General features: G+C 37.1%; 11 protein-coding genes across 11 annotated transcripts; 5 read left to right on the top strand and 6 right to left on the bottom strand.

Moving 5' to 3' along the window:
• Positions 1-96: 96 nt before the first annotated feature.
• Positions 97-5,448, top strand: FDP41_013018 (uncharacterized protein; the record flags this gene model as incomplete). Its single annotated transcript, XM_044703602.1, has 1 exon — positions 97-5,448. The coding sequence occupies one exon, from the start codon at positions 97-99 to the stop codon at positions 5,446-5,448; it is 5,352 nt and encodes a 1,783-aa protein (XP_044565943.1).
• A 90-nt stretch (positions 5,449-5,538) lies between these two features.
• On the top strand, positions 5,539-6,987 carry FDP41_013017 (uncharacterized protein; the record flags this gene model as incomplete). The annotated part of the gene is made up of 1 exon (XM_044703601.1): positions 5,539-6,987. The coding sequence occupies one exon, from the start codon at positions 5,539-5,541 to the stop codon at positions 6,985-6,987; it is 1,449 nt and encodes a 482-aa protein (XP_044565942.1).
• Positions 6,988-7,071: 84 nt separating this feature from the next.
• Positions 7,072-8,038, bottom strand: FDP41_013016 (uncharacterized protein; the record flags this gene model as incomplete). Its single annotated transcript, XM_044703600.1, has 4 exons — positions 7,072-7,190; positions 7,254-7,263; positions 7,359-7,495; positions 7,597-8,038. The coding sequence occupies 4 exons, from the start codon at positions 8,036-8,038 to the stop codon at positions 7,072-7,074; spliced, it is 708 nt and encodes a 235-aa protein (XP_044565941.1).
• Positions 8,039-8,186: 148 nt separating this feature from the next.
• Positions 8,187-9,835, bottom strand: FDP41_013015 (uncharacterized protein; the record flags this gene model as incomplete). The annotated part of the gene is made up of 2 exons (XM_044703599.1): positions 8,187-9,770; positions 9,827-9,835. 2 exons carry the CDS (start codon positions 9,833-9,835, stop codon positions 8,187-8,189), a joined length of 1,593 nt encoding a protein of 530 aa, XP_044565940.1.
• Positions 9,836-9,876: 41 nt separating this feature from the next.
• FDP41_013014 (uncharacterized protein) lies at positions 9,877-10,983 on the bottom strand (the record flags this gene model as incomplete). Its single annotated transcript, XM_044703598.1, has 1 exon — positions 9,877-10,983. The coding sequence occupies one exon, from the start codon at positions 10,981-10,983 to the stop codon at positions 9,877-9,879; it is 1,107 nt and encodes a 368-aa protein (XP_044565939.1).
• Positions 10,984-12,528: 1,545 nt separating this feature from the next.
• Positions 12,529-14,802, bottom strand: FDP41_013013 (uncharacterized protein; the record flags this gene model as incomplete). The annotated part of the gene is made up of 4 exons (XM_044703597.1): positions 12,529-13,387; positions 13,465-14,203; positions 14,308-14,372; positions 14,480-14,802. The coding sequence occupies 4 exons, from the start codon at positions 14,800-14,802 to the stop codon at positions 12,529-12,531; spliced, it is 1,986 nt and encodes a 661-aa protein (XP_044565938.1).
• A 1,618-nt stretch (positions 14,803-16,420) lies between these two features.
• Positions 16,421-20,548, top strand: FDP41_013012 (uncharacterized protein; the record flags this gene model as incomplete). The annotated part of the gene is made up of 1 exon (XM_044703596.1): positions 16,421-20,548. One exon carries the CDS (start codon positions 16,421-16,423, stop codon positions 20,546-20,548), a length of 4,128 nt encoding a protein of 1,375 aa, XP_044565937.1.
• Positions 20,549-20,994: 446 nt separating this feature from the next.
• On the top strand, positions 20,995-22,141 carry FDP41_013011 (uncharacterized protein; the record flags this gene model as incomplete). The annotated part of the gene is made up of 2 exons (XM_044703595.1): positions 20,995-21,066; positions 21,278-22,141. The coding sequence occupies 2 exons, from the start codon at positions 20,995-20,997 to the stop codon at positions 22,139-22,141; spliced, it is 936 nt and encodes a 311-aa protein (XP_044565936.1).
• Positions 22,142-22,282: 141 nt separating this feature from the next.
• Positions 22,283-23,533, bottom strand: FDP41_013010 (uncharacterized protein; the record flags this gene model as incomplete). The annotated part of the gene is made up of 2 exons (XM_044703594.1): positions 22,283-23,182; positions 23,447-23,533. 2 exons carry the CDS (start codon positions 23,531-23,533, stop codon positions 22,283-22,285), a joined length of 987 nt encoding a protein of 328 aa, XP_044565935.1.
• A 1,141-nt stretch (positions 23,534-24,674) lies between these two features.
• Positions 24,675-26,318, top strand: FDP41_013009 (uncharacterized protein; the record flags this gene model as incomplete). The annotated part of the gene is made up of 1 exon (XM_044703592.1): positions 24,675-26,318. The coding sequence occupies one exon, from the start codon at positions 24,675-24,677 to the stop codon at positions 26,316-26,318; it is 1,644 nt and encodes a 547-aa protein (XP_044565934.1).
• Positions 26,319-26,586: 268 nt separating this feature from the next.
• On the bottom strand, positions 26,587-27,637 carry FDP41_013008 (uncharacterized protein; the record flags this gene model as incomplete). The annotated part of the gene is made up of 2 exons (XM_044703591.1): positions 26,587-27,040; positions 27,474-27,637. The coding sequence occupies 2 exons, from the start codon at positions 27,635-27,637 to the stop codon at positions 26,587-26,589; spliced, it is 618 nt and encodes a 205-aa protein (XP_044565933.1).
• Between the last annotated feature and the right edge of the window lie 26 nt (positions 27,638-27,663).

Here is a 27,663-nt window from a genome sequence, read left to right as displayed (position 1 = left end):
ACATTTTACCAAGAAGAAGAAAATAGGTCACCTCCTCCCTTTCTCGGACTCTTCCATCATCATCACGGAAAGAAATATATCACCAAGAGCTTGATCATGTTGCATAAATTTCTGTTGCATCAGCCTGCCTTTGCCAAGCAAGAGATGATGGAAGAAATTCCCAGGCTCAAAAACAAAATTTTGAAAGGATTTCAATCTGCTCTTGATCTCTCCAGGTCCGAGCTCAAAAATTCAGAAGAAGAGTCTTGTTTCTTTCATACATTGAATGAATCTATCAGTCTTTTTAACAAATACATTAGTTTGGAATATTCATTTTCAATTGAAGAACGAATTGAGATACTGGATTTGACTCTTCCTTTTCTTGTGGAAGAAAAATTTGGAGGAATTGGTTTCATTGAAATTCGTACAAAAATTGCAGAGCTACTCTACACACTTCTCAAACAAAGAAAGGTAGTTTCGGGAATGCAGAATAGCCCATCGATGAAAGCAATAACATGCTGGAAGAGATTGTATGAGTTGATCAGACAATCATTTTTTAAAAAGCAGCGTCAAGTGGACTATGGTGTTCCAAGTAATCCTGAGCTATTCATCAAGTATGGGTTATCATTAATTAAGGCCATTTGTAAATTGAGAAATTTCTTTCCAACCACTGCAACAAAAGAAATACTAGATACTTTTACAGGAAGAATGTCTGTCTATCATACCGAGTATTACATATCATTGTGCTGTCTATGTTTGTTCCTACCTACAAGCTTCCGAGCTGTCGACTACCTGCAAGGAAAATGCAATTATTGGATTGACCATTTAATTGAGCTTTGGAACTCTACCACCTCTAACTCGCCCTTAATTGAGGTGAACTTCTTTTCATTATTTTATCGCATGTCGAGAGATCGGTGTGGAGACATTCAGATCTTTCAACCTCATTTAGATGATATTTTCTCCGAAATTTTAAGATGTATGGATGTACCTGTCAAAATTACCGTCTCTGCGTTAAGCAACAAAATGGGTGTGAAATTATCTGTAGAAAATCAAGATGATAACAGTGTATCAAGGTTGTATCGATTGGCATCATCCACAGGCGCTGATCCACCCGAAGCATGCAATCTATTTTGGTCCGACTCTCCCAAAGGAATTGCCCTCAAATATGCTGCTCAACTTTGTGTTTATTTATTAGATTTCCCAGAAACGCTACAATTTTTGTCACAACTGGTTCATTCCGTAGATGATCAATTCTTATGGAACTCAAATTTAATTGCATTTATGCATGAACTAATAAGAGCTTTAACTAAAAGGTTAAAACGAGAACAAGCGTCTACGTCCACAATGCAGCTGTCACCTAAAGTGGTGGATGAGATTGTGGACATGGTATTTTCTGTATCAAAAGCTATTTTATTTTCAGAGGATGTTGAAATATGGATAGTTGACATTGAAGTTATGAAACACCTCTGCTTTATTCGACCCAAGCGTATAATTGCATCTATTTTTGAAATTATTCAGAATAGCTTGCAAAATTTTAGTAAGGCGAACCAGATTTCAACTACCATAGAGTTGTTAAATGTTGTATTAATTCCACTCTTGTCACGTTGTGATGAAGTTCCAGAAATTAGAGAGTATTTATCTCAAGTTTTGATGACGATTGTCTTAAATATTGAGATCACAGACAACATGAAAGCAATTCGCGCATATGAGTTTCTGTCCCGTGTTTTCCAGCTTGTTCCCATTATCGAATCAAGTAATGCTAACGAAACGCCATCAGCTGTATCTCTTTTTGAGGATTTTGCAATTGAATTTGTCAACCGAACACTAGAATTTTTAAGCAACGTGACATATACTGATCTTTCCAAGAATTACTACAGAGTAATGATTTCCGTCTCGCTTTTCTTTCAACAGCTCTCACCTCGACTTCACAAATTGTGCTTCCAGAAAATTGTCTTGTATTTGACCACAAATTTTTTACCAGATTGTTCTAAACAATTTAGGGACTTGATCCATTATGCAAGCTCCTACTACTGTGATCACTATAATCCAATGACCATTGTTATCTCAGAGTTGGTACCAAAAGTAATACGAAGCGACAATAACATGACCGATAAGGAGCTCAGTTACTATTTAAAAATTGTTGGAAAAAGTTTTAAGAATAATAATAATGCCATCCACCATGCAAATATAGTCAGACAAATCATTGACGTCCATTTAAACCGCATGAAGAAAGAAGTAGATTTAAGTATAATAACCGCCATTGGAAAACTTGTGCGACATTATATTGAAAGCTTAACTACTGTATACCTCTTGGAAAAAAGGAGTGTTCCTTTTTCAACATGGAATTCTTCAAGTTTTATGAAAACCAATCATTTTCTCCACTGGGGAAAGTTAGTGGACCTCAATTCAGAGACTGAAATTGAAGCAAAATGGCATATCCCAAGAAGCGAAGAGCTTATAGAAGCTGGTTTGATATATGACATATGTATGGATCTAATTATGACAAAACTCGATAATCGATGCATAGATGAGACAGATGATCTTCTTACAACATTAACTCTATTGAGATATGTCATGAAAGGAAGCTCAATGATGCTCGATGAGATTCCAGAAAATGCTGAGCAATCAACAAAATTCTTCTCTACGATTGCAAGCAGCAAGTATTCAAGACTTGACATTGCAAAAAAACTCTCCTTAATTCTGAAAGAGTTTACCTCCCGTATGAACACAAGCACATTAACTGAACACAAATCAACAGACAACACAGATATAATCACTTCTCTAATCGACCTCATTCAAATATGTATCGTCTATCGAAGAATGAACTATACAAGCACCAGAGAAAACACAACACAATTATGGAACGCCATCAAGATGTATTATTTTAAGAGTTTAAATAGAAAGCATCATTATCCAAGAGCTGCAGTTCTTGACCGAATTCTTATACTTTACAAATGGAGAGAAGCACTGCAACGAACAAAGTGCTGTCTACATGAAAAGTATTTCAGCGAAGTGCATGCCACTCTTCTCAATGATTTATTTCATTTGGCCACAACATCGGAATATGAAAACATTCGTGAAAAAGCTAAAATATGCTTTTTCAAAATTTCCAATTTGTTTAAACGCTCTCATAGGAAGCTGCTAGATCCATACATTTCAACATGCATTTCAACCTTAACAGATCCATCATGCACAAACAAATATCAAGTGATAGGGTGCATTGAATTTTTGTCATCTCTTAATGTTATCAAGACCATTTGTAGAAGCTGGTTGCAGGTGAGCCGTTGTTTCCATACGCTATTCTTGTGCTCTACGGATGATCATGAGGTGCTTTCAAAGATCCACATTGTGATAGCACTGTATGCATCATTGTTTTTTGAAATTCCAATACTGAATGATGAGTCAAGTAAGCTCTACAAAATTACAGTTCATAACCTGGCAACTCTTTTGGAACGAAACAGCATGTCTTGGAATTATCAAGTAGTTATTATGAAAATTTTAAAAATGTTGGTGTGGCAAGATCCCAAATCTGAACACGACACCTTCCCTCATGAATATTTAAGGTTAATTGCGAAATGTATGATCAGCGAGAACACGAATTTGAGAATGTTATCCTTGAGTACAATGAATAGAGTACTTCTCCAACTCAAGCCACACCAACCTTTTCAGATTTTGAACAATTCTGACACAATCAAAAGTTTGATAGAACATAGGGTTGATGCCTGCTCATGCAGTGCAATGATTGACAAACCTTATCATTACGCGACAGGGTATTTGTCAGATGTAAACGGTGTGCTTTCATTTTTACCGAATGAGCTGAAAGTATATGATTACTCCATGCAATTACAACCATCATCATTCTATATATCATTAGAGGTAATTCAAAGGTTGATGAATGATACTGCTTGGTGGAAACAATTTTTCGACTATGCCACGGATGGAGACACATCGACAACCCCTACATTTAGAATGCAAATGGCATTCTTTTTTAAAGGACTTTGTCAAGTAATTGGCCCAAAAATTATTGACATTTTCAACACTTTTTGGGATTCTATATTATCAATTTCAAATGATGATCCGAGTCTTGATTTTGTGATTCGAATGTCAAGCGAAATATTTACTGGATGTGTACGAGGATCAAAACACTGGCAAGCTCAAGTCCGTAGAAAACTGTTTGGTCTTCTTCTCCCCAAACTTGAAAGAATGGTAGGGCTGAGTTCTCATAACTCATGCAATTTAATAGTGTCACATGCTCTCGCCCATTGCGTTCGAGATTTAGATTATCGAAGAAATAAGGAATTAATTGATTTCCTAATATCTAGCCTTGACCTTGGCAATGCTGACACACTATTACAAACAAAGATTCTCAATTTAACGTTTCATGTTCTTGCTAACTGTGGAGCCATCAAACACTGGTACCAACATCTTGTGGACTACAAATTAATTCCATTTCTGAGACATACTCATTTTTCCATTCGAGAGCTTATTGGGAGTACAATAGGTTTAGGATTTCTGGACAAGTATCATTTTCGCATTAGTTCAGATGTTGGTTCTTGTCAAGAAAAAGATCCATATCTAGTCAGCATTCTTCAAACTTTTGCGAGTCAATTAGATAATCCTCAATCTGAAGAGCAATTTGAATATGTATGCTCTGTCTTTGTTGAATGTGTAATTCGAACTATGATTCGAGCGCCCAATATTTTAACACCTTATCTAAGTTCAATTTTTACCATTCTATTATCCAATATTAACAACAGTCATAGCAATGAAATGACACTTCAAGCAAGTATTGTTTGTGCAAAAATAGCCACAATCATTAACAGACAAGCTGTAGACAGTATTTACACCTTGTCACTGAACACCATACAACAGACTCCACTCCATAAATCAGACAGTACTGACACATGGAAAGGAATGACCTTATTATCATTTATTGGAAACTTTACATTCAAAAATCAATTTTATATATTTAAGTATGACGAGAGCTATCAAACATTATGTGATGCATATCTTAGTTGTCTCCTTAAAGACAAAAACATGCTCATTCGTCAGCTAGCGTCTGACATGCTTTGCCCTCTTTTGAAAATTATGCCAAACAAGATGTTATTGACGTTTTCAAAACTCTTCCTAACTCAAGCAAAAGCATTATTAGACAGCAGCACAACTCAAAAGAAAGATGAAGATCCTGTTTACGTTGGATTAGGTTTGAGCTCTATTGTGAAAGCTTTTTCACACAGTTATGACATTCCTACCTTTCTACCAAATGTCATGGAGCACTTGGCAAGAATGAACAAATTTTCAACAGGTGTTCAAGGCCAACTTTTGCAACAGATTATTCGAGAAACATTTGATATTTTCTTCCGCTTGCAACAATCGATTGATCGTTGGGAACAAAACAAGACGAAATTCACACAACAACAGCTTGAATATGTTTCAGAGGTGTTGTATTCACCTAGTCATTACGCTTAATGCCTTTCAGATGACAAGCACAAGAAAACCATCCTTTGACATTCCCATCTCAATTCGGAGAAATCTTTTAATTTTCCTCAACTCTAAAAAATGTATCAACAAGAAAATCATTCCTCTCACTCACCCACATCATCCTCTGATCGTTCTTGTTCTGTCGGACGGGTTGTATGTACACAAACACATGAAGTGACATGTCAAGATCGATACAAAATTTATGGAACGGTTTTCATTCCGCTCGATCAGGACAGTGAGGGTAAATTTTGTCAAACTCACATCTCGGAAACTGCAATATTGATGGCACCAGCCATGGGAATTCCGTGTCGATTTTATAAAGATTTTTGTACATTCATTTGCGAAGAAATTGGATGTATTGTCATGACCTTTGATTATAGAGGATGCTTTTCATCAGGTTTGCGAGTGAATGCTGTTGTTGCGGATAATTCCAACATGGACCACAACAAGAAGGCGAGTGCCGATGAAGAAAAGAAAATACTTTATGACATTCAAAACAAATATATTAGTATTAGAAATTGGGGACTGTTGGATGTGACAGCAATCATGAATTTTCTTGAAAGTACACCACTACATAAACTATTATTGACAAGTTCTGATTCGACTACCAAAGTCCTACCTAAAATAGTTAAATCATCAGAAATGCACAACAAACAAGGATCTGAAAACAACAAGTCAGTGATTCAACAAGAAGAACAACTCACTCAATATTTAACACACCTCGAACAACAACAATACTCCTCTCCCATCCTTCCCATTGACAATTTTCTCTATATTGCACACAGCATTGGAGGACAAATATTGGCCCATATTCCTTCTCTGTATTTACAGAAATTTATTGGAACAGTTTGGGTTGGAACTCAGAGTGGACTCATGACACACTGGCCATGGATCACTCCTCGAATTTTCATGTTTTTCTATTGGTATGTCTATTTACCGATGATGGTACGGATGTATCCACTCATTACTCCTCCTGTGTATGTTGCAAATAAGCTTGTGAGAGATTGGTACTCGGCAGGTCATTGTCGAAGGAATTATATTTTTGAATATTGTGGAATTGAGGAGCCACCAAAGAATCCACAACATCCTGCATGGGCATTACAGAAAATTCCAATGGTGAGTTATGTGATTGAGGGAGACAATTTTGCACCCTTGCAGTCGGCGATGTGGATTTTTAGAAGTTTGAGTGATCCTAAATTTGTGAGCTTTACTGATCAACAACATTTGAATACGGACAATTCGAGAATTCCTAAAACGATTAATGTGACATTGAAAAAAGATTCGAATACACAACAAGATGATCATGTTCAACCGTTAACTTGTCCCAACGAGAAGAGAATGTATTACATTCATGGGGAGATTGCTAAAAAAGTTGGGCATTTCAACTTTTTCAAACGAAAGGACGGAAGAGATGAGTGTTGGCCTCATATATTGACTATCGTGAAACAAATGATGGAAAACCATGACTCACAAAAGAAGCAAAAAACACTAATGGAATTCACTGATCCACGACCTTCAAAACTGTAACAGACAGACCCTTTTTAATTTTTACTAACCGCGTGAATCATTGGCCCATATTCATATGTTTGGCAATTAACTTGACTGTGTTAATTACCACTGGATGGTTGAGCCATCATAACTCAAGAAGGTTCCATTTTGTGACTTGGGATCAAAGTTGGTAATAATTTTGGCAATCCCAGCAGCACTATCTTCCGGTTTCACTGGGGCATCTATTTAGAATTAATAAAATTGTGATTAATTATGAAGAAATTATCGATAGCTTTTCAACATACCTTTTCCTCCCTACAGTACCATATAATTCCAACCATAGATGGATTTACAGATAATTCCAATTCGCATTCAAACACAACATCTCATCAAATCTCATAATTACTTACCATATCAGTTTGAACCCAACCAGGATGTAAACTAATGGCGTTGACTTCTGGCAACTCAATACTGACCATCTTGGTCAACATATTAAGGGCAGCCTTTGAGCACGAATAAGAGACTCCTCTTCTCTCAAATGTTTGGGCTTGTTTTAAAACAAATTTAAAATGGCAGTTCATCAATTTTCCAAATCAATTTTTCAACTCAATAAACACTCTCATCTATTCACACGACACAACTACTTACCAATAGATCCCATGACACTCGAAATATTCACAATCAAAGCTCCCTTCTCAAACAATTTGGCATTATACAAGTGTTGAATCATCAACATGGGAGCCACTACATTTGTTTCATATACACTCAACATGGATTCTTTTGTTGAATTCAACAAGGTCTCCTTCTTCATTGCAGAATAAATTCCAGCATTATTCACCAACACACTCACGGAGGTTTGTTTTTGTTTTAGACGATCAATCAAGGAGAGAATATCCTTTTCTTCAGAAACATTTAAAGTTTCAATGGAGAGGCGATCGGAATGTTGAGATTGAAGTTGGGAGAGATCTTTGGCATTGTTTGGATCTCGGCATGTGGCAATGATGTGTTTGGAAGGAGCCGATTGAAGCAGAGCTCTCACCAAGGCCAATCCAATACCTCTCGAACTGCCGGTCACTAGTATGGAAGACATTTTTTTTTCTTTTCGGAATGAAGATCTTTTAAGGTTTTTCGGAATGCATGATGGAATTAAAACTCTTTAAATTCAAGGTGTTTGTGAGTCACAGATATGAATGTCGAAAATGAATAAATAATAATAATCATCATCATTTTTCACTAATTCATTTCGTACCTGTGGAATATTTTTCCAAAAGCTGTTCTGTGACAGAAATGATAGTGGAAAGGCCGTGTGCAAATCCAGTATCGAAAATTGGTGTTCCTGTATGATTTTCATGAACGTGAGAAAAATCAATAATTTTCACACACAAGTTCTTAGAATGATCATATGAAATGAGCAGCGAGCTTGCATACATTCTCAACATGTCATTCTTTTGGGTGAAAATAATGTACATTTTCTTCACCTCTTTCAGGAATTGTGTGAGAACACTCACTCCTACGTCCATTCGTACCTCTTCATCCAGTTCTGCAGGAAGGAAAAATAACTCCATAGCATTTATGAGAGTGTCAGGTGTAATGGTACGTCCCCAATGTCTATCTAAATATTTATATGTTTTTTGGGTTCTATCAAATATTTTGGCACCACTAATTCTCATTCCTAAAACATGTTGATACGGATATTTTGATTCTTCTTCTAGAATCTTTTCTGGTGACGCATCTTCTCCATAGGTTCGTTGACCCATTTTGATGTCCATGACATTTGGATTTTTCATACTTGCAGTAATGTCCTCTAGAACCAAAAAATCAATATGTTTGTACGTAGTATTTACAACATGAAGAGGTTCCTTCACTCCTCGCAATGTCACATCTCCATTGTTTGTTTCAAGTGTTTGCAGAGACGTGTATGCCGTGCTACTCGCTAAAGATGAAGCATGAAAGAAGATAGAATTCAAAGATGAGCTACTTGCTCTCGTGAGAGAATCAATCGATTTGTCGCCCAAGTCCTCCTCTTCGTTTGCAATAAACGCTCTAAATACACCATAATATTTAGGAATGAATGGTAATAAATAGGGAGCTTTTGCTATTTGTTTTTCGTAAAAGTGAACCTCGCACCATGAACGTTTTTTTCCTGGCTGAATTGCTTTGAATATTTTACCATCTCGTACTAGTAACGATAGTTCCTTCTTTTTACGTGTTCCATGTCCAGCAACTTGAGTCTCAGAAGCCTGTAATTGTTTGATATCAATTGGATATACATTAATTTCTCCATAATCGGTGTGTTCTCTCATCACAATGGTTGCGGGTGTCGATTGATTTGCTCGATGATGTGATCTACTGCTAACTCCTACGTCGTGCTTGTAATGATGACCCTCAACTCCTAAATGTTGGTGATGTGGTTCTCCTTCGGAATGTTTCTTTTGAATCAAAGACTTCTTTTTCTTCTTCTTTTTCGGCATCAATGAGGACGATGGTGTTTTAGTTTTCGGCAATGTTGTCCTGTTATTTTCTTCATCACCATGATCATCGGAAGAATTGGAAACTGCTGCTGCGTCATCCAAATCATCATCATCAGTACTATAACTTGGACTCGTCATGATTGTTTTTTTGCCTGTACTTTCCATCATTGTGCTACTCAAATGAGTGGAAGTAGTAATGGCATCGTCGATAAAAGTTCTCGCAGCATCACTACAAGGCTTGTTTGTATTTTCCGTTGTTGTTGGCAAATTGTTTCCGAGCATTTTTTTATTTTTGTCCTTTTCCATTTTCGAATTTTGTGGTTTCCAATTCAAAAGTTGTAAAGCGAAGGCCTATTAAGTGTGTCTAAGTGTTATTCGTTCAATTTGGGAAAAAGTTGTTAACCTACGATTTGCATTGATGTGTTCTGTTCATGAACAGAGATTTCATCAACATTATTCATGGAGTTGTTGCAGTTGTTGGATGAGAATCATCATCTTCATCGAAAGGATCTTCCACTCGAGTACTTGTCAATCTCAATAATTCACAGACATTTTCCCTTAATGCACTCGTTATGGCATTGTCCATAATTGCCTTATTTGATGTCGGGTTGTATCTAAAAGCTCCATAAAACTCATAAATTCGAGGTAAAATATCACCACGTCTCCACTTGGCACTTCCAAATAATCGACATCGTGGATGATTACAAGTTTTCAAATCAATGACATCCTCAAACGTCCAATCATGAGGTTGACCATTGTAATGATCGAATTTTCCTTGTAACGTATAACATAAATTATGAGTGTAGTCACAAAATTTGTCGAAATCTACAATAATGTCATGAAAATAGAGACGGTATCCTGATTTGTATTTGGAAGTGGTAGTGACACTGTCTTCCCATTTGCCATGACATTGTGTTAAAATCATGGTTAAATTTGTTTCTCGTTGATTTTTGAAAAAATAATTCCAAGTAAATTTCATAATGTCATCAATCCAGCCCTTTTCAACGATATCATACTTTTCTTCAATCGCCAGTTTAATATCGATATCGACATATAATCGAAAGGCATGTTTTGTTCGTAATTCTTCAATGTACATTTTTGGTAAATTTGAATGCTCTGGATTATTGATCGTTATTGAGTTTTTCCAAGCTTGTAAATATTCATTGTACATGCTCTGAGTTCTAAATATGATATGGTAATGCCCACCTCGTTGAGAAACATGTGTTGGATATTCCAAACATAGTACCAGATTCTTTTCATTATGTTTCAAGAGCCATTTCTCTAATTCGTCTTCGGGTTCATAATCTTCAATACATTTCCGTGCTTTTACTTGATTAAACACCACACCAGCACTTCCTATCGTAGAGGTAAATGTATTGGAATGATTGGATGGTTTTTTAATATCGGAATAACGTTTGACATTGGGTGATATTTTGAGTAGCTCATTGGATTTTCCGTCCAATTTGGTCATATGACCATGATGGTGAATGGATGATGCATTGGAGCTCTTTCCAACGACTCCAACAACTCCTCGGAAGGATTTGGGTTTTTCTTTGGACGGCATAGAGGATTGGCGTGTGTTGTAAAGCACAATGAAAATCGTATTTTTTTGATGATGTAAAATGTTCAAAAATAGATTCAAAATGCAAGTCCAAGATGGAACAAATGTTTTAAAAGGGAGTCTTTTCATTTTTCCATAAGCTCCCACCTTCTGTGTATTTACTTATAAGTATAGTTATGTTGATCGAAATTCTACATCTGGAAAAAAAATTATATTGAACTTTCTGACAATGTTAGTGTATGGAAAAAAATAGGCAATGTCAGAATATATAACCGTGAAACTAAGAAGAGTATACAAGTATCTGCCCCTGAAATTTTAAAGTATTACCGCAAATACCATGGTTTTTAGATGCATCTGGTTGGACAGAGCTTGGAGAAAGATTTGGAGTCGATCTTGTTCGTAGGGATGAATATTCATTACCTCCAACAATCAATACCAGAAATGTAATTGAAGTACACAGTGTGTACAAACCAGGTGGTCATCAGTGCCACCGTGGCAGTTTCCGTCCACTAAGGGTTATGTGTGGATATGCTCTTTCAGGAAAAGTTACGACATCAAAGACCAAACGCCAGATGTCAACAAGACACACATTCGGATTGAACCTTCTTCAGATACATTGCTCTATGTCTGTGATTTTGGCAAAGACTGTCTCAAAGTTTTGAACGCCTCCAACGGCAAGGTTTTGCAAGTCATTGATGAATTAATTGTGGCTTGTCAATCTCCTCGAATGGGCCCAAGTTCAGTCCCATCGTCTCCACAACTACCACATCGTCCACACCAACCACTCACCAATCTTCTCTCCAAAATGTGTCAAAGTCTAACCGAATGGTCATGTCCTTCTCTTTCAGCACGATGGAGAAGAGACTCGAGTTGGATCGTGACACCTCACTCCATCTCCGGAGATGTGAGCCGAAGATTGAGAAGCATTACGAGTTGGAACACTGATCAAAAATATGAGCGAATATGATTCATCAGACTTCATTATGAATGAAGGCATCCTAATGATTCACTGTGGTATTTCTTGTGAAATAATGGTCGTAAATGATCAATTCTGAAAATTCATGTATTTCCGTTATTTCAAATTCATTAACAACACTCAAAGAACTCAAAAGCCTTTGAAAATGAAGTAATTTCACAATCAATACACAGAAAGAAGGTCGGTAACAACAACAGTGGTTGTCAACATTCACGTTGTTGTAGGCCAGCGAAAATTGGCGGAGGGTTCTCCGAACAGAACGTTTGTATACTTTTTGAATAAAACTTTTGAAATAAATTTGACGAAAATGTAGGGAAATGAGTCTAGTACATATTCCGCCCAATCTGAAGGCAAGGTAGTATTCAAAATATTGAACAGTTAGATGTTTTTAGTTGATCGTGTTCGATTTTTTAGCTTGAAAGTCAGCTGGTGCCAAATTGGGTCCGGAGCAACGACGTGATACACAAGGATTCTCTTACCGATCAATCAATACTTTACACATTGACATTTTAATAACGATAACAATTGATCACCTAATAATTAGCTGTGCTTGAATGGTAGATGTTTAAATTTTACTCCTCACAAGGTTTTTCCCTAAGTTTGAGAATGTTGGTAATGAATGGATGGAAAAAGGCATCAAAACAGTCTCCAGAAACCAAAATTAATTTAGGACATGGTGTCTCTTTTGAAGTTGGAATTATTCCTGTTCTAACACTTTTGGCTGTGTTATCAGAGACTTTTTTTCTCGAAAAAATTACTGGATAAATATCATAACCTTCAATATCCAATAGTGCCTTGTTATAATGATCACATAATTGTTTGGGTTCGGGTGTCCTTATTTGTGAATCATCATTCATAAACTTATTTTGAACTACAAATAACACTTTCCTCCCACCAGAAACAAATACAGGCAAAAATCCATCAATACCTTGTTGATTCAGTTTTGCCTTTGTGATTACATTATGCATGTTTTCGTTCTGAATAAGTGATTTAGAAATTGTTTCTACAACTTCAACATAACGGTAGTAGGCTTTTGTGCCAATATTAGTGGTCAAGGTCATATGAGCAAGCTTATCTGTCATATGTGCTCCTTGAAAAAGTTCACCGACAGTAAAAGTATTTACAGGCTCAATTGGTTTCAGTTTGAGAATATAGTTCAGTTTGCAGGTAATTGTTTTCAAACATAGCTCTTCGAATTTTTCCCAATCCGGTTTTGTTGAAGTATAAACAAAGTCGTTGAATAAGCTTTTTGGAATTTTCTCATTTGATTCTGAAAGTTTATCAATAGCAAGAAGTGGTATTCCAATATGGTCATTAGTTTTGTAAATTCTGCCTTGGCCAGATAATTCTTCAACTCTCTTTTCATATTTGAGAGCTTTGGTGTATAAAATTCTATTAAATCTTGCTCTTTCATAATAATTTCGACATCCTCTTGTCGCAATGATGGTAATGGGACAGTTGTTATTTGGTAGTCAGTTGGTCCAAATTCGGCATCGGATTCCATTAACGTTCCTGAGAATGATGGAAATAAAATCAATCCCTGTTTTTTCTGAAAGTGTCTCATATACCATCCAATTTTATGTTGTAATTGTGTATTCAGATTTTGATTCAGTCTGGTTACTCTTTGATATTCATCAAATGCGAGAATAAGAGGTATTGGCATCGATTGCTCGACTTTCAATTGTTCGTGCATTTTTGAGCTTATAATTCGGAGAAGTTCATATATAAAATAATCATTAGTTATTTTTGGTATTCGTTTTGCAATTTCTTCTCCTTGTTCAAAAGCAGCGTAAATGATTCTCGATGAGATTAAAGAAATAATACTACTGTCTCTTTCAACATCATTTTGCAAAACAAATCCATTTGTAAAGTTGAAGTAAATGATTGAAGAATTCTTAAAAATATATTGTGGTTCGGCCTTCGAAAGAATTTTGACAACCTCAGACATAATACGAGTCTTCCCACTCCCACTTCCACCTTTGGCAATCAAAAAAGTTAAGTCTTGTTTGTTAATTTTTTCTTGTTGACTTGCTTTGTATTGTCTTGCACTTAAATCTAAAATCGCTTGTTTTGCTTGTTCTCTATTCAGCATGCCATTGAAAATGAGACGATCTAGATAGCTATGGTGAACATATGATAAATCTCTCAATTTTAGCTCACTGATCTCTTGAAATAAATACAATTCTTCATCAGAAAAATTTGGAATTATCTCTATATATTTGTCTGGAATGTATTTCGGTTTTGAGTCTACCAATTTCCGTTCATCCCAATAAAATGTAAAACAGTTGCACAAATTTCACGTGTGGAATTTTCATGAGCAAGATTAGTGTACAGTTATCCAAATTACTTACGTTTAGAAACGATTTTCAATAATGGTAATTGTATCTTATTTTTCTCTATCAATTTGTCTTTTATCCTATAGTTGTGCAAGTGGATAAATCAATCTGGTTTTCAAAAATTTGTTTCATGATATCATTTGCAGAGAGTTCATTCCCATTTTGTTGAGCTTTTTCGAGTTCGTACACAATCTTTGAGAGAGTTGCTCCATCAAATTTTGCATCATAGAAAGGCTGAGCTTGTTCTATGGTTAATCCAGCCCCACCGTTTAGTTTTGATTGGCATAATGCATCCTTTGTTTGATCCTTGTCCCACAAACGAAAAAGTTTGGGCATTAATGTTTCATTGACCCAATTAACAACAGTCTTGCAAGTGCTTGAAGGAACTTGAGTATAGTCTTTGCTTTGAGACAAGGAGGCAATAGCAAAGTCTACATCATGCCTCTTGATATCCTTTACAATGTTATCAAGAGAGCTTCCTTTTAAACAAATGTCATAGAGGTTTAACATCAACGGACAATGAGGCTCCACCAGCGTCATCATCCAAAGCCAAAATGGAAGCAACTTCTTGGGCTGTCCATTTCTTGTACTGGTTGAAAGAGAGGGCTACAATTTTAGACGTTTGAGAATTGTCGTTATTAGCGGTTTGTTGTGGTGCTGCATTGTTTGATTTTGGGTTGAGATCATGAGAAGCAGTTGGTTGTTGTACATGGAGCGAGAGGTTAGAGTCTTACCCAAGTGGATCAACACCAAAAACTACACCTCTGAAAAACCGAGAGAAAGAGAGTGTTGATGAGGAAAGTGGACCACGAAATAAATGGCTGGCGACGTTTTTCATCATTTCAAAAATTTTTTTAAAAAAATTCCAAACAGGTTCATCATCAAGCTCTTGATGTTTAAGGCTATTATTACTACGTAGCTGTGTTGAGTTGTCTTCTGTGAAACAAGATGACAAAGATTTCCACTTCAGCTTAATTTGACCACTCTCGATCTTGGTGATTTTAGCAACTTATTTCCAGCTTTTTGTTTTTGCGTCAACTTCCTGATTCCTCTTCCGTCTTTTGGTGGTCTTCCTTTTGGTTGTGACTTTGGAGTGACGATTTTGATTTTACTGAACTTGCTGACAACAGATTCATATCCACAATCACCAAGCATAACAGCACCCCCATAGATGATTCTATTTCATCTTTCATGAGAGTCATAAACGCACTATCTTCGTCTTTTGGACTATAAGCCCCATAGAGTTTTCGAATTAGTCCTTTGGCATCTGAAAAACATGTGAACCGATTTTCATAAGGATCTTCTTTTTAGGAATGTTCATCACTCTTCTTAGAAGCATTCTCGGGTTGTGTCTTTTTGAAATCGGAGCTGTTGGCTCTGTGATTGGTGTCCAAGAGTAAGTAATTAATGTTTTGAATTTGAGAAGAGAAAAAATTCGTCATCTTCTTCTTCTCGAGGAGAAGATGTGCATGCAGGAGAGGAGATGGATGGTTGGGGATTTGCTTTCAATAATGATACAGCACCAAGAGCACCCACAGGAATGTGTTTGAATGAAGGACGGGAGAGTTGTTTGTGTTGGATCGACAAAGTGGACAGGTTCATATCTATGTGTAAAATTCCAGTTTCCAATGTTTCACAATGACAGTCATGATCATTCAATCATTTCAACAGAGTATTTGAAGATTCTTGTGAAAAGGCCAATGTCTCATCTGTGGCATTAACACCCAGCAACCATCCTCTTCAAACCTTACGAGTAGTGCATTGTCGACTTTGAGAGTGCTTGAGTGAGTCAAATCAATCCGCTCATGTTAATTTCAAAATAACTTGAGAGTCGATGGTCATTCAAGAAAATATTTCTCAACTCCTTAAACCAAAACGTGCGTTTTCCGAAATTCCTTATCCTGGTTCACCTAAATGCACCTGCATTCCGGAATGCATAACGAGAACACTTTAAATTTCAACAACACTTTTTCTCAAATTGAACGTCAAATTGATACCATACATCTCACAAACAAAAATTGGTTTCTTCTCGGATGAACTTGCGAACTTTGAGAACTAATTCAAAAACCGATCGATTCCTTCTCGAGTTCTTCCATTCTTCCATTCATTCATTTTCATCAACAACATCATGCTCTCGGAAGACCATGAAGATTTGACTTGTCCCATCTCGAGAGAATTACTCCAAGATCCGATCGTCGTGCCGTGCTGTGGGAGAGCCTTTTCACGTGAATCTCTGAGAGTCTACTTTGGACAATTCTCACCTCACTCAGTTAGTGGAAATCACAAGGCTTGTCCTTGTTGCAGAGCCGATTTGGACCATTTCAATGTACAAGAGGCTCCTAAAAACGTGAATTTAGCCTCTCTTGTGGAGATGGTCTTGCAAGAGAAGAACACGAGTACAACAGCAGCTGCCTCGAATCATGATGAACCACAAGCCAAGTTTTCTGCTGAGGCCGAACACTTGTTGGACAACGATGATCATGATATTGGAGTGGCCGAGCTCAAAATCACAGTCAATGATTCCACTCTCAATCCTAAACCCACACTTTTCATTGTATTGGCCGATGTCTCAGGATCCATGCAAGGTCGGCCTTGGGAACAAGTGTGTGCCTCTTTGAAACATATTGCTCATCAGAGTTTTGAAAATCCAGCCGTGATTTGTCGGATGGTGGCCTATGAAAGTAGTGCCAAAGAAATTGACATGAGCGGAAGTTTGAATCAAATTGTTGCTCGAATTGAGAAGGCATTTACGGGAGGAGGAACTGATTTCGCGAGTGCATTCTCCACTGCATGCTCAATCATTAAAAGAGAAAGTCACAATCAGGGAACTGTGGCTGAGGAGCTACCTTTTGGACATGTAGTGATTGCCTTCTTGACAGATGGTCAAGATCAGTCCTGTGTCGGACTTCAAGATGGTATTGAATATCTTCGTAGAGAGTTGGATAAAGTGTACAGAGGTGACTATGTCGTTCATACAGTTGGTTTTGGAAGCAATCATAATTTGGAATTATTGGATGCAATGAGAAAAGTTGGTACTTTGGAAGGAGCTTATCGTTATGCAAACTATGACGATAATGATGACGTTATTTGTGGAAAATTAACTTCGATATTCGATACTGTGAGTTCCTCCAGTACCATCTCTGCTGAAATTACCTTATCTGAGGGGTTGTTCACTCTTTATGGAAGTGACTCCAAGCCAGGAAATACATTCTTGGTGAATATTCCAGTGAACAAGTCAGGTCATGGATCCATCACTCGGTACATTACTTGTGTTCCAGAATCAGACAAAACAATTCAAGCTCAATTAAGAGTCTCTGGAAGAGATCCAATCCAAATATATATTTTTCAAACGATATGCCCTCAACGATTGAGATTAAGATCTCTCCAAAAATTGGCCAGTCATCATGTCGATCAACTTGCTGCTCAGGCTCTCTATTTGGCCGGAGTTGACAAGAAACAATACGGAGAAGCATTGTTTGCATTTCATTGCGAATTATTGATTCGATGCACTGCATCTTTGAAGGGAATTGATCAATTATTGGGTGACAAATTGACAGTTATTGAGGCTGAATTGCAGAAAATTAAGCTAGGTCAAGTTGTGAACACGAATGTTTTGAACGATTTAAAGTTTTCTAGCATGTTTTCTGTGAAACAAACGCCTGAACCAGAATTCAAGAAAAAGAAAGAACGTAATAGAATTGTGCAACCACCAAAATTCAAAAACGCTCTTGCGGGAGGAAACGGTCAAATCTCCAAGTACAACATTAAGAAAATCCATTATGCCCACGGTAAAAAACAATATTCCAAAGTACATACTGCTGTCGTTCAACTCAAGAGTAGTGAATTTGCAAACTACTTAATTCAAGAGAATTGCCTATCAATCATTAATGAGAAGGATCGTGATGGCAACACACCATTACATCTCGCTTGTATGAAGGGACATCTTGAGGCTGTAAAGATACTGGTCTCTCAAGGTTCTGACCTTTCAATCACCAATAAGGACAATCTTACGCCGTTGGACTTAGCTATCATGATGGGATATGATCGTTGTGTGACGTTCTTACTGGACCAACGGGCTCCAACAGCTGCTTCGAATGATCAACTAATGAACTATGTGTTTGATAGACATTTCTTTAGAACTGCTTCGATACTCTTAGATAGGGGAGTGTGTAGGATTTCAAGCGATATTCGTAACTTTGTGGATGGCAAATGTTATGATTGGATTGATCAGAGAGAGTCTGCTTCTGCCTCCACTGAACTTTTAGATATGGCCGTCCGTAAAGGAAATGTAGAGCTCTTTGAAAAATGCGTTCAATCTGGAATTATCCCTGATGTTTATCACATGTATTTGGCGATGGACTATGGACAACTTGGAATTTTCAAAACTCTCGCCAAAACGCTCAATGTCAACGACATTGTTGGATACGAAGGAAATTATGAATCATTGTTATTTGTGGCAGCTTCTTCAGGGAAATTAGATTATGTCAAGGTGTTATTGGAACATGGAGCCGATATGGATTGGAGAAATGTCAACGGCAATAATGCACTCTGGACTGCTTGCTGTAATAATAGAATTGATGTCGTTGAAACATTATTGGAGGCTGGGTCTGACCCCAACACACAAAACAACGATGGCGTTGTTCCACTGATTTCTTGTGCTCAGCGCGGTACTTTCGAGATTGCTGAAATTTTAATGAATTATGGAGCTCACGTGAACACCCCAAATAATAATGGAGACAATCCATTGATTATTGCTTGCAGAACTGGACAAGCAGAAATTTTGGAATTATTCTTGTCCAAGGCTACCGAAGAAGATTTGCAATATTGTGCCAAAATTGATGGATTTAACGCCTTGTTTTCTGCTGCTGAACAAGATAGAGCTGAATGTATTTTAACTCTTCATCGTTATGGTGCTTCTGTGAAATGTAGAACTCGACCTGACAATCAAATCATTCCATACTCTAATCCTCTTCACTTGACAGCTCTCTATGGATGTGTGAACGCTGCAAAGGTTTTGCTTGATTTGGGTGCTGATATTGAAGCTCAAGATTTGGCAGGTATGACACCTCTTCATGTAGCTATGCTTCGAGGTAATTTAGAGGTTGTTAAATTATTCATTTCAAGAAATGCTAACATGTTCGCTCTTGACAATGCAGGAAATATGCCTGGAGCTTACTGCCAAGACATTAATCCAGATATTCTTGTGGAACCATTGTATCCTTTCCTTGTGAAGATTGCTCATGGAGACTATGGATTATTGGAATCGAAATTTATTGACCTCCTGAGAAATTATGGTGTTTTACCCGGATTTTTGCAACCAGGAGAGATTACAAATTTGAGAGGTTTAACCGCCGGATGTGCACTCATTGAAGCAGTCATTTATGGAAATGTGAATGCTGCTAAAGCTTTTGTCGAGTTGGGAGCAGAAGCTTCAATTAAGGATTCTTTTGGTATGACAGCTCGAGATTGGGCAAAAGTTGTTGGAGGTATGATGAAAATTATCATTCCTGGATCTCCCAACTCTGAAATTATGAATCGACTTTCATTGGTAACAGGCAGGGATAAGCAATTAGTTACACTCATTGGGAAACCACCTCAACGAGGAGATTTACAGATTGTGACTCCTCATATTGATGAATTTTTTGAACCTTCCTCTATGACTCAAGAGATCACCGTAGTTGAACCTCTAAAAATTTATGATCATCCTAAATGGGTTGGAGGAAAGAATGTTTTCCAAAATGAAATCTTTCACATCAAGAGACAAATTATTGGTCATGTGGCAAGTGGGTCTCCCATTCCTCCAAGAACTTGGGCTATTTTGTACCTCATTTCTGGAGATACCTCTGCCATCAACATTTACAATTCAGCTCCTCAATCTTTCAACTTTGATGAAACACCTAAATTTGAAGGAGAATCATTCATTTATGAATCCAAAGTGGACAGAACTAAATTCATGCCTGGATCCACCATTTGTTGGAACAGATTTGTTGTCTCAAATTTGAATTGGAACATTCCGAAACAAGGAACCTTATTCTTAATCAAATCCAAGAAATCTGGTACTAAGGTTGCTCAAAAGGTTGTGTTTGGTACAAACGCAAAATTCAAAGTGACACATTGGTATAAGGCGGACTCCACCTGCATTGCCCAAAAGAACATTCGTGTGTCCTGCTTCAAGATTGACGACACTGACAACAAATACAAACTCACCGATTCACCCATCATTATTGAACTCGAAGAAATTGAGAAGGAAGAATAAACTGTAGTCTCCATTTATCTCAAAAGCAGCCAGCAGAACCTTCCATCTTAATTTTGAAAGGAATTGGACTCTCCTCCTTGAAATTCTCTTTGTGAAGAGTGTTGATCGAGACTGTCACAGTTGTTTGTAATGTCCCAGGAGTAGTAGAGCCTCTTATCGATTCGGATGCAGGTGGATCGTTTGGTTCTTTCCAAAGAATGGACATGAACCCAAACAAAGTCTCCATTTGCCTTCCAATGTTTAGCGAATTGGAAATTCTTTAAAAAAATATAGTGAAACCTATTTTCGGCTCTCTCGTAAATTTGCTCTCTCAAAAATTTACGAAGATTTTGTTCATCATCATCATCAGCTGATAGAACAATAATAACAACAACAACAATAGCAACAGCACGTTGATTGTTAGTGACTACTATTATTACTAATACCTAAAAATATAAAATCAAGCCATGTCTTTCAACGGAGGAACTAATCCGTATTCATCTACCGATGTGGATCCATACGATTATGATTATCAACCAGTAAGTGTTTTCATCATTTGATACAAAAGTAATGCGAGGAGATAAATATAAATACACATTCCAATCTTCATCATTGCCAACCACCGAACCGAATCTTTTTTGAACATTACCACTTCTTGACCGAATAATTGTTATTATGTGATGATCGTCTTCAAACGATGACGACCTAATTGTCAACCATATACAATCACAACAACAACAACAACTACAGCAGCAAGACAACGCGGGAACATTCAACAGTGCCTATGCTCCACCAGTTTTGAATCAACCTGCTGAAATTTCTGTTGACCAAGGTATGGACAATGAAGCTCTCAGACTCAAAGCAATGGAACTTGCTCGTAGAGAGGCTGAGTTGGAAAAAAGAGAACGAGAAGTTCAAAATTTGGAGCATCTACCTGTCAAGAAGAATTGGCCACGTTGTTATCCTATCGTATATCATAGTATTGGTGAAATACCATCCGAGTTCTTACGAAGAAAAATTGCATATATGGGCTACATTTCATGGATGATCCTTTGTGTCGTCATGTTGTTGAATGCTTTCACTGCATACATTACTGCCTTCTATCCAGCTGCAGGACTTTCGAAAGAGGTCTCAACAATGACCATTGTCCAATACTTGGTCATCTCCACTGCCATGTTCTTTGTTGTCATTCCTGCACACTTTTTCCTCTCTTATTGGCCATTGTATAAGGCCATGGAAATTGGAGCTGTTCCTAGATTTATTTTATTCTTTATTGGTTATGCTGTTGCAATTTTGTTTTGTGCTTTTGGTTGTGCTGGATATTTGACTTATGGTTGCAGTGGTATTATCACTGCTATTTATTATTTCCCAACTGGTACAACAGGCAGTATTCCAGCATTTGTGTGTAACTTGGTGATGGCTGTTATTTGGTTTGCAATGATGGTTGATTTTATTGTCATTTTTATTTTGGGTGTTAAGGTCTTTAGAGCTCTCAAGGGTTCTTTGAATAAGATCAAGGAATACGGTACTGGCTTGGTACAACAAGGTGCGGCCACGGCTATTAGCGGAGCTGTAAGAGTCGGTCTTTCTGGAGGCAACAATCAACAAGTTTAAACAGGAGTGACATGAAATTTTGATCATATTAATAGCGTGAATCGGCCCAAGAATTGAATCAAATTCGATTAATAGCGTGTACTGAACGTGTACACACATTCTATTGCACTATAATATATACTCAAAATAACCCCCCAATAATTATTGTACATTTTGCATAAATAATTCCAAATAACCAAAAAAACCTTCCAATTTCTGGTAAATGAGAGACTTGGTTGATTGCCGAAGTGTCATGCCCTCTGGCATTCGAGAAAGCAGCTTGGGCAAAATCGTGAACAATCTCAGTAAGTGATGCAATCCATAGATCGTTGAGGCAGGAATTGTGTCCTCATCGTTCTTCTTGGAGGTGGTCTTCTTGGATTTTCGTTTCGTTTGTTCCTCGTCAAATTGTCGCTCCTCCTCAGGATACAACAGAAAAGTTTCACAATAACAATCAAAATATTTCACAATGCCGTCCATGACACATTTACAAATATCATACTCTGTCTCTGGAACGTCTTGTTCTTCCAATTCCTTTAAATAACCTTCAACAATAAGAGCCACTGTTTTCTCCTTATCCAATTTGTGAAGCTTCTTTTCAATTTTCACTTGAGTGTAATCCTTGTACAATTCTTGGCGAATAAATTGAGGTAATTTCAACATTGTAGATTCTGGTGATAACAAAGAATTTTCTGAAGACGATGCAGTCTGTACAGTATCATGGCTCTCTGAACCACTCTCTTCTCTTTTTCTTTTTCCAGTTTCGTTATTACTTCCTTGCTTGTCCTTTTCAAAACTTGTAACTTTCTTATAATCCTCTGCATCTTCATCATCCTTATCATTGGTATTATATGGCTTTCCAGTTGTTTCCAATTTCTCAAGTTTCAGTCGAATATTTCCAGATTTCATTCCTAATTTTTTATCATTAAACAATTGAATTTCATTACTTTTTGAAAATTTCAAAAGTCGTCGTTCAGCTTCCTCAAAGCTCAAATCTTCCTCTTGAGACATGTGATAATAATGAAGATGCAGAGTCTTATTTTCAAGGTCCACACTTCCAATCTGTAAATAATTCATTACGGAATAAGAGAATGTTAAGTCATGATGAAATATTCCATCCATTGATCATCAACGTTCCATTAATTCCAATCATCATAAAATTCCAATCAAACAACAAAAATATTATTCATTCCATTCATCGTATCATCATATACAATTTACAACCACACACAAAAATACCAAAATAATATTCGAGTTTCAAACATCATCATGATCAATATATGACTAGATATTCCATCATAAAGATTCATCATTCACATACTCTACCTTGGATCTAAAATAAATCCCGACATCTTCCTTTCGGCAAAACACAAAATCTCCCTCCGATAGACTCTCAATATCTTCAAGTTTCATTTTTTTTTAATTTTTATGAATAAAAAATTGTAAACTCGAGACAAATTGTTTTCAAAATTTGCATTCATGTAGATATCCCAATAATCCACAACCTCCTTCATGTATTTCAATGTGTTCTTGCAAGAGTTTGAAAAAATCAAAGCACAAAGAAAAGCGAATTTCTCAGGATCAACTTCTCTAAATTTGGATAAAACTTTCATCCAATGGATGCAAATTGTTGTTCACAGAGCTCTGCTTTTTCTCAACAACATGTTTGCACATCAGATCGTCATTTCTGGAGGAGTGAGTGGTTGAACTTTTAGGTTCTTTAATTTATATTATTCAATCATTCATTCAACAAATGGATATTCAAGAATACATTGCACTTTTTGGAAAAGATTCTGCTGAAATGAGCAGAATGGATCAATAATGGATGAAGAAGGATAAAACTTTCACCGACATCAAATGTCCATCATGTCCAAAATTGGCAAGTGGAAATCTCTTTGGTGTTTTGCATCTAACAACGAATGTTCGACACTCCCAATCAATGACAACCACACCCATTATTGCCATTGGCCACTCTTCAACGTCACTTTCGAACAACAACCCACTTCGCAACATATATTGAATCAAATTTTTTCATCCTTTTTCACGTATGTGTGTGTGTGTGGAGAAACTGAATAAGGATCAAAAGTCCAACAAGGAGATGCATGCAGAAATGGAACATGGCATCATGTTTATCTGGTGGACCTATCCTTGCATCCAATTCAACAACAACAACCAGTTGAAAAAAACATCCTCATCTCGGCATTGAATTTTGCTGTGTTCCGTTAAAACAACAACAACAACTTCAACAACAACAATATTAGAATATACTTTTGACACTCTCAACGTTTGCGTTGGTTGTTGCCTCGAACTCGACTCGTGATATCTTTGGTCAAGCTGTCAGATTGTCAGTGGTGCGTGATCTTCCCAAAAATTGTCTCACAAAAACGTTTGCTTTTTGCCTTTTCCTCGAAACACTCATCACCGGCAATTTGGTCTTTTGTTATCATCATCTTGTGTAAACTTTTCACATTTGCACATTCTCTCTCTTACGAAACACACATCTCTTACGCAACATTTTCTCTCCTAGATATATTAGAATTCTTTCAAATCCACAATGGTTTCTTCCTTCAACGATAAGAAACGACTGATCGTCCAAGATGACATTTCTCAATTCGATATTCATTTCGAAGCAATTTTCGATCATCCAGAAACGTTTGCGTGCTTCACAACCTATCTCTCGAATACCATGAACAGTGAATGCAGTGAGTTTCTTCAGAGTGTGAATGAATACAGAAAGATTAAACACGAACGCAAACGATTACAATTGGCAACGAAAATGTACGAAAAATTTATCGCCGATTCTTCGAATTCACAGCTTAATTTACGAAATGATATTAAAATGCGAGTATATAAGGTGGTGAACCCAAATAGTCCAACTCCAGGACAGGCTCCTTCAAATAGTGGTTCTTTAGAGGAAGTAGAGGTTCAACTGCCAACTGTCAAAAATACTCGATCTTCGAGGAGTAATAGTAGTGGTAGTGGAGGTGTAAGAAATAGTTTGGATTCGACAAGTAGTGGTAGTTCGATCTCTTTCACGAATGGTTCCTCAGCAGTGACCAATGTCGAAGTGTCAACTTCTTCTTTACCTTCTCATGGATCAACTGTCACTTGTCCAAAGAATTTATTTGATGAAGTAGAATCCTTAGTGTTACTGCAATTGAAGGAAAATCATTTTTCAACATTCCTTGCAAGTGATCATTTTAAAAACTTTCTCAAAAAACAACCACTTCAAATACTCTACGAAATTGGAAGTTTGAAAAGTGACAGTTTGCTTCAATTTGTGGAATCCTTATCTGAAACCATGAAATGTGAAAATTTCACACTCCATGATTTTCGTTTCATCAAGAAACAATTTTCAAATTACGATCCTTCAGAATGGGAAGTCATTGGCAGCAGTGACCATCACAAATGCTACATGTCAAAACGAACCTATGACATGGGAGAATCTGTCGGATTGAGCTTTTTCAAATTCGATGTCACATTTCCATACAGTGCCAAACAAGTCATGAATACATTTTTCGAACAAGAATATAGATATCAATACGATGGAGAATTGAGTCGAATTGAACAATTGGCGTACTATGAAAAGAAGATTTCAAATTCAGCCATTGGATCGATCCAATGTATGACATCGTCGTCGTCACCTTCCAATAGTCCACAAATATCTCCTCAAAACAACATTCCTTCCTCGCCTACGACCGACTCACCTATGACGATCGTGTCATCAACGTCGAGTGCTTTGAACAACAACCACTCGAATGCCACTTCCATTCTGTTGGCCACTTCACTCACTCAGGAAATTTACAAATTGGTGTGGCCTTTCAGTAATCGAGATTTTATTGTGTCATCGAGTGGAATTTATGATCTCTCCACGAATACTTACTTTATGGGAAAGAAGAGTTGTCTCTCTGAGAAGGCGAAAAAGCCAGAAAAGAATGTGGTGAGAGCTTTCTCATTTGGTGGATGGGCCTATAAGGAAATTGATGAAAAAACAACTCAATATTCTCAAATGTTTTATATGGACCTGAAAGGTAACATTCCAAAGCCAATTGTCAAGTCCATTCTGAAAGATCGAGCCAAGCACTTTATGAAGGTTGGAACCAAGTTTTTAAAACTCAACGAGAAGAGAGGTTTCATTTGTAATCAAGATAACTTTATGTTGAAAACATTTGAAGAGAATGGAGCCATGTATCTTTAAGAGAGAGGACGTTTTGCATTATCGATTCGGAGAGTGACCGACCTATGAGAAAGCTATTGAGCTCTCCAATGTCTGCCCTACGAAACAACAAACAAAACTCGATTATTTGGAAAACACTTGGAATAACCTTGATACAACCCAAATGCCCCCACATTGCTCGAGTGGTTTAAGAAGAAAATTAAGAATTTTCTTGTTTTATTGTGTTTCGAAATCATAATCCAAAAGTGTTTGTTGTTTCATACATCCCTACTCTATTCCGACTAGTTATTTATTCAATAAATCTCTTTTTGAAGACCTTTCCAGTTTCATAGTCTTCGGCACTGACATTGAAGAATGGAATGAAATCGTTCTTCTTCAAGGTTTCAGCATCATATTCCTCCATTTCTGCACGAACCCACATAACGTATGGACGCAAGTATGCCACATCATCTTCAGGCTTTGTCCATTGTTCTTTTGGAAGACGTTTTTGATTCACAGACAAGTCGAAAGCACGAGCAATACGCTTTTCACGGGCACGACGAACTTCCTCTGGCAATCTGTTGATGGCTTCAATGACAACTGGATCTTCATCATTGAGAATATCATCATATAATAAACCAAAGGTTTCGTAACGCATTGACTTTCTGTATTGGAATGTGATGAAACGGTCAACCTTTTCCCAGATTGAGAGGTCAGCGTATGGAATTTCTGTATACTTGGTCCATGGATTTTGAACTGGGTAGCTGTTATTATGGTGTGGTGGTGTTGATTGAAAGAATTAGAGGAAGAGAGTGAAGGAGTTTTGTTGGTTTTTCACGCCGAAAAAGATGATAGATATGATCATCATGGTGTGTAGTGAAAAGTAACACCGCGTTGGATGGCAATAGTTGTTGTTGTTGTTATAATGATTGTTGTAGTGATGAAGAATAAAAGTTGTTAATCCAACAAAATTCAATGAAATTATGTCCGACACGTATTGTTGTTATTGTTGGAAACAAACATTCAAGAAGTACCACAATTTAAATATATATTCCATCATCCAAAAGATTCAACCATCCATGTTTTTACAAATTATCATCATCATCATCAATTTTCAAACATTATTCATCCGATAGTAAGATATCCCACCAACATTTTGTCATTCAAATCCTCCACGCCACAATACCATCTACTTACGCTTCATACACGTTGAATTCACCTCTCTTCTCAGGAACTCTCGTTGGAGCCTCTACACTATCCACAACAGCCGATGGGAACAAAAACTTTGGAAAGTAGTTTTTGTTGAGGGAAACAACTTCAGAGAGGAAACGATAGGCGGTAGCAGCAGATCCACGAAGCATTATTTTTTTAGGACTTTACAATAATG

The sequence above is a fragment of the Naegleria fowleri genome (genome assembly GCF_008403515.1).
Source record: "Naegleria fowleri strain ATCC 30894 chromosome Unknown tig16, whole genome shotgun sequence".
Classification (NCBI taxonomy): domain Eukaryota; phylum Heterolobosea; class Eutetramitea; order Acrasida; family Naegleriidae; genus Naegleria; species Naegleria fowleri.
Note: the sequence above shows the minus strand (reverse complement) of the source record. Positions and strands in the feature narration are given on the sequence as shown.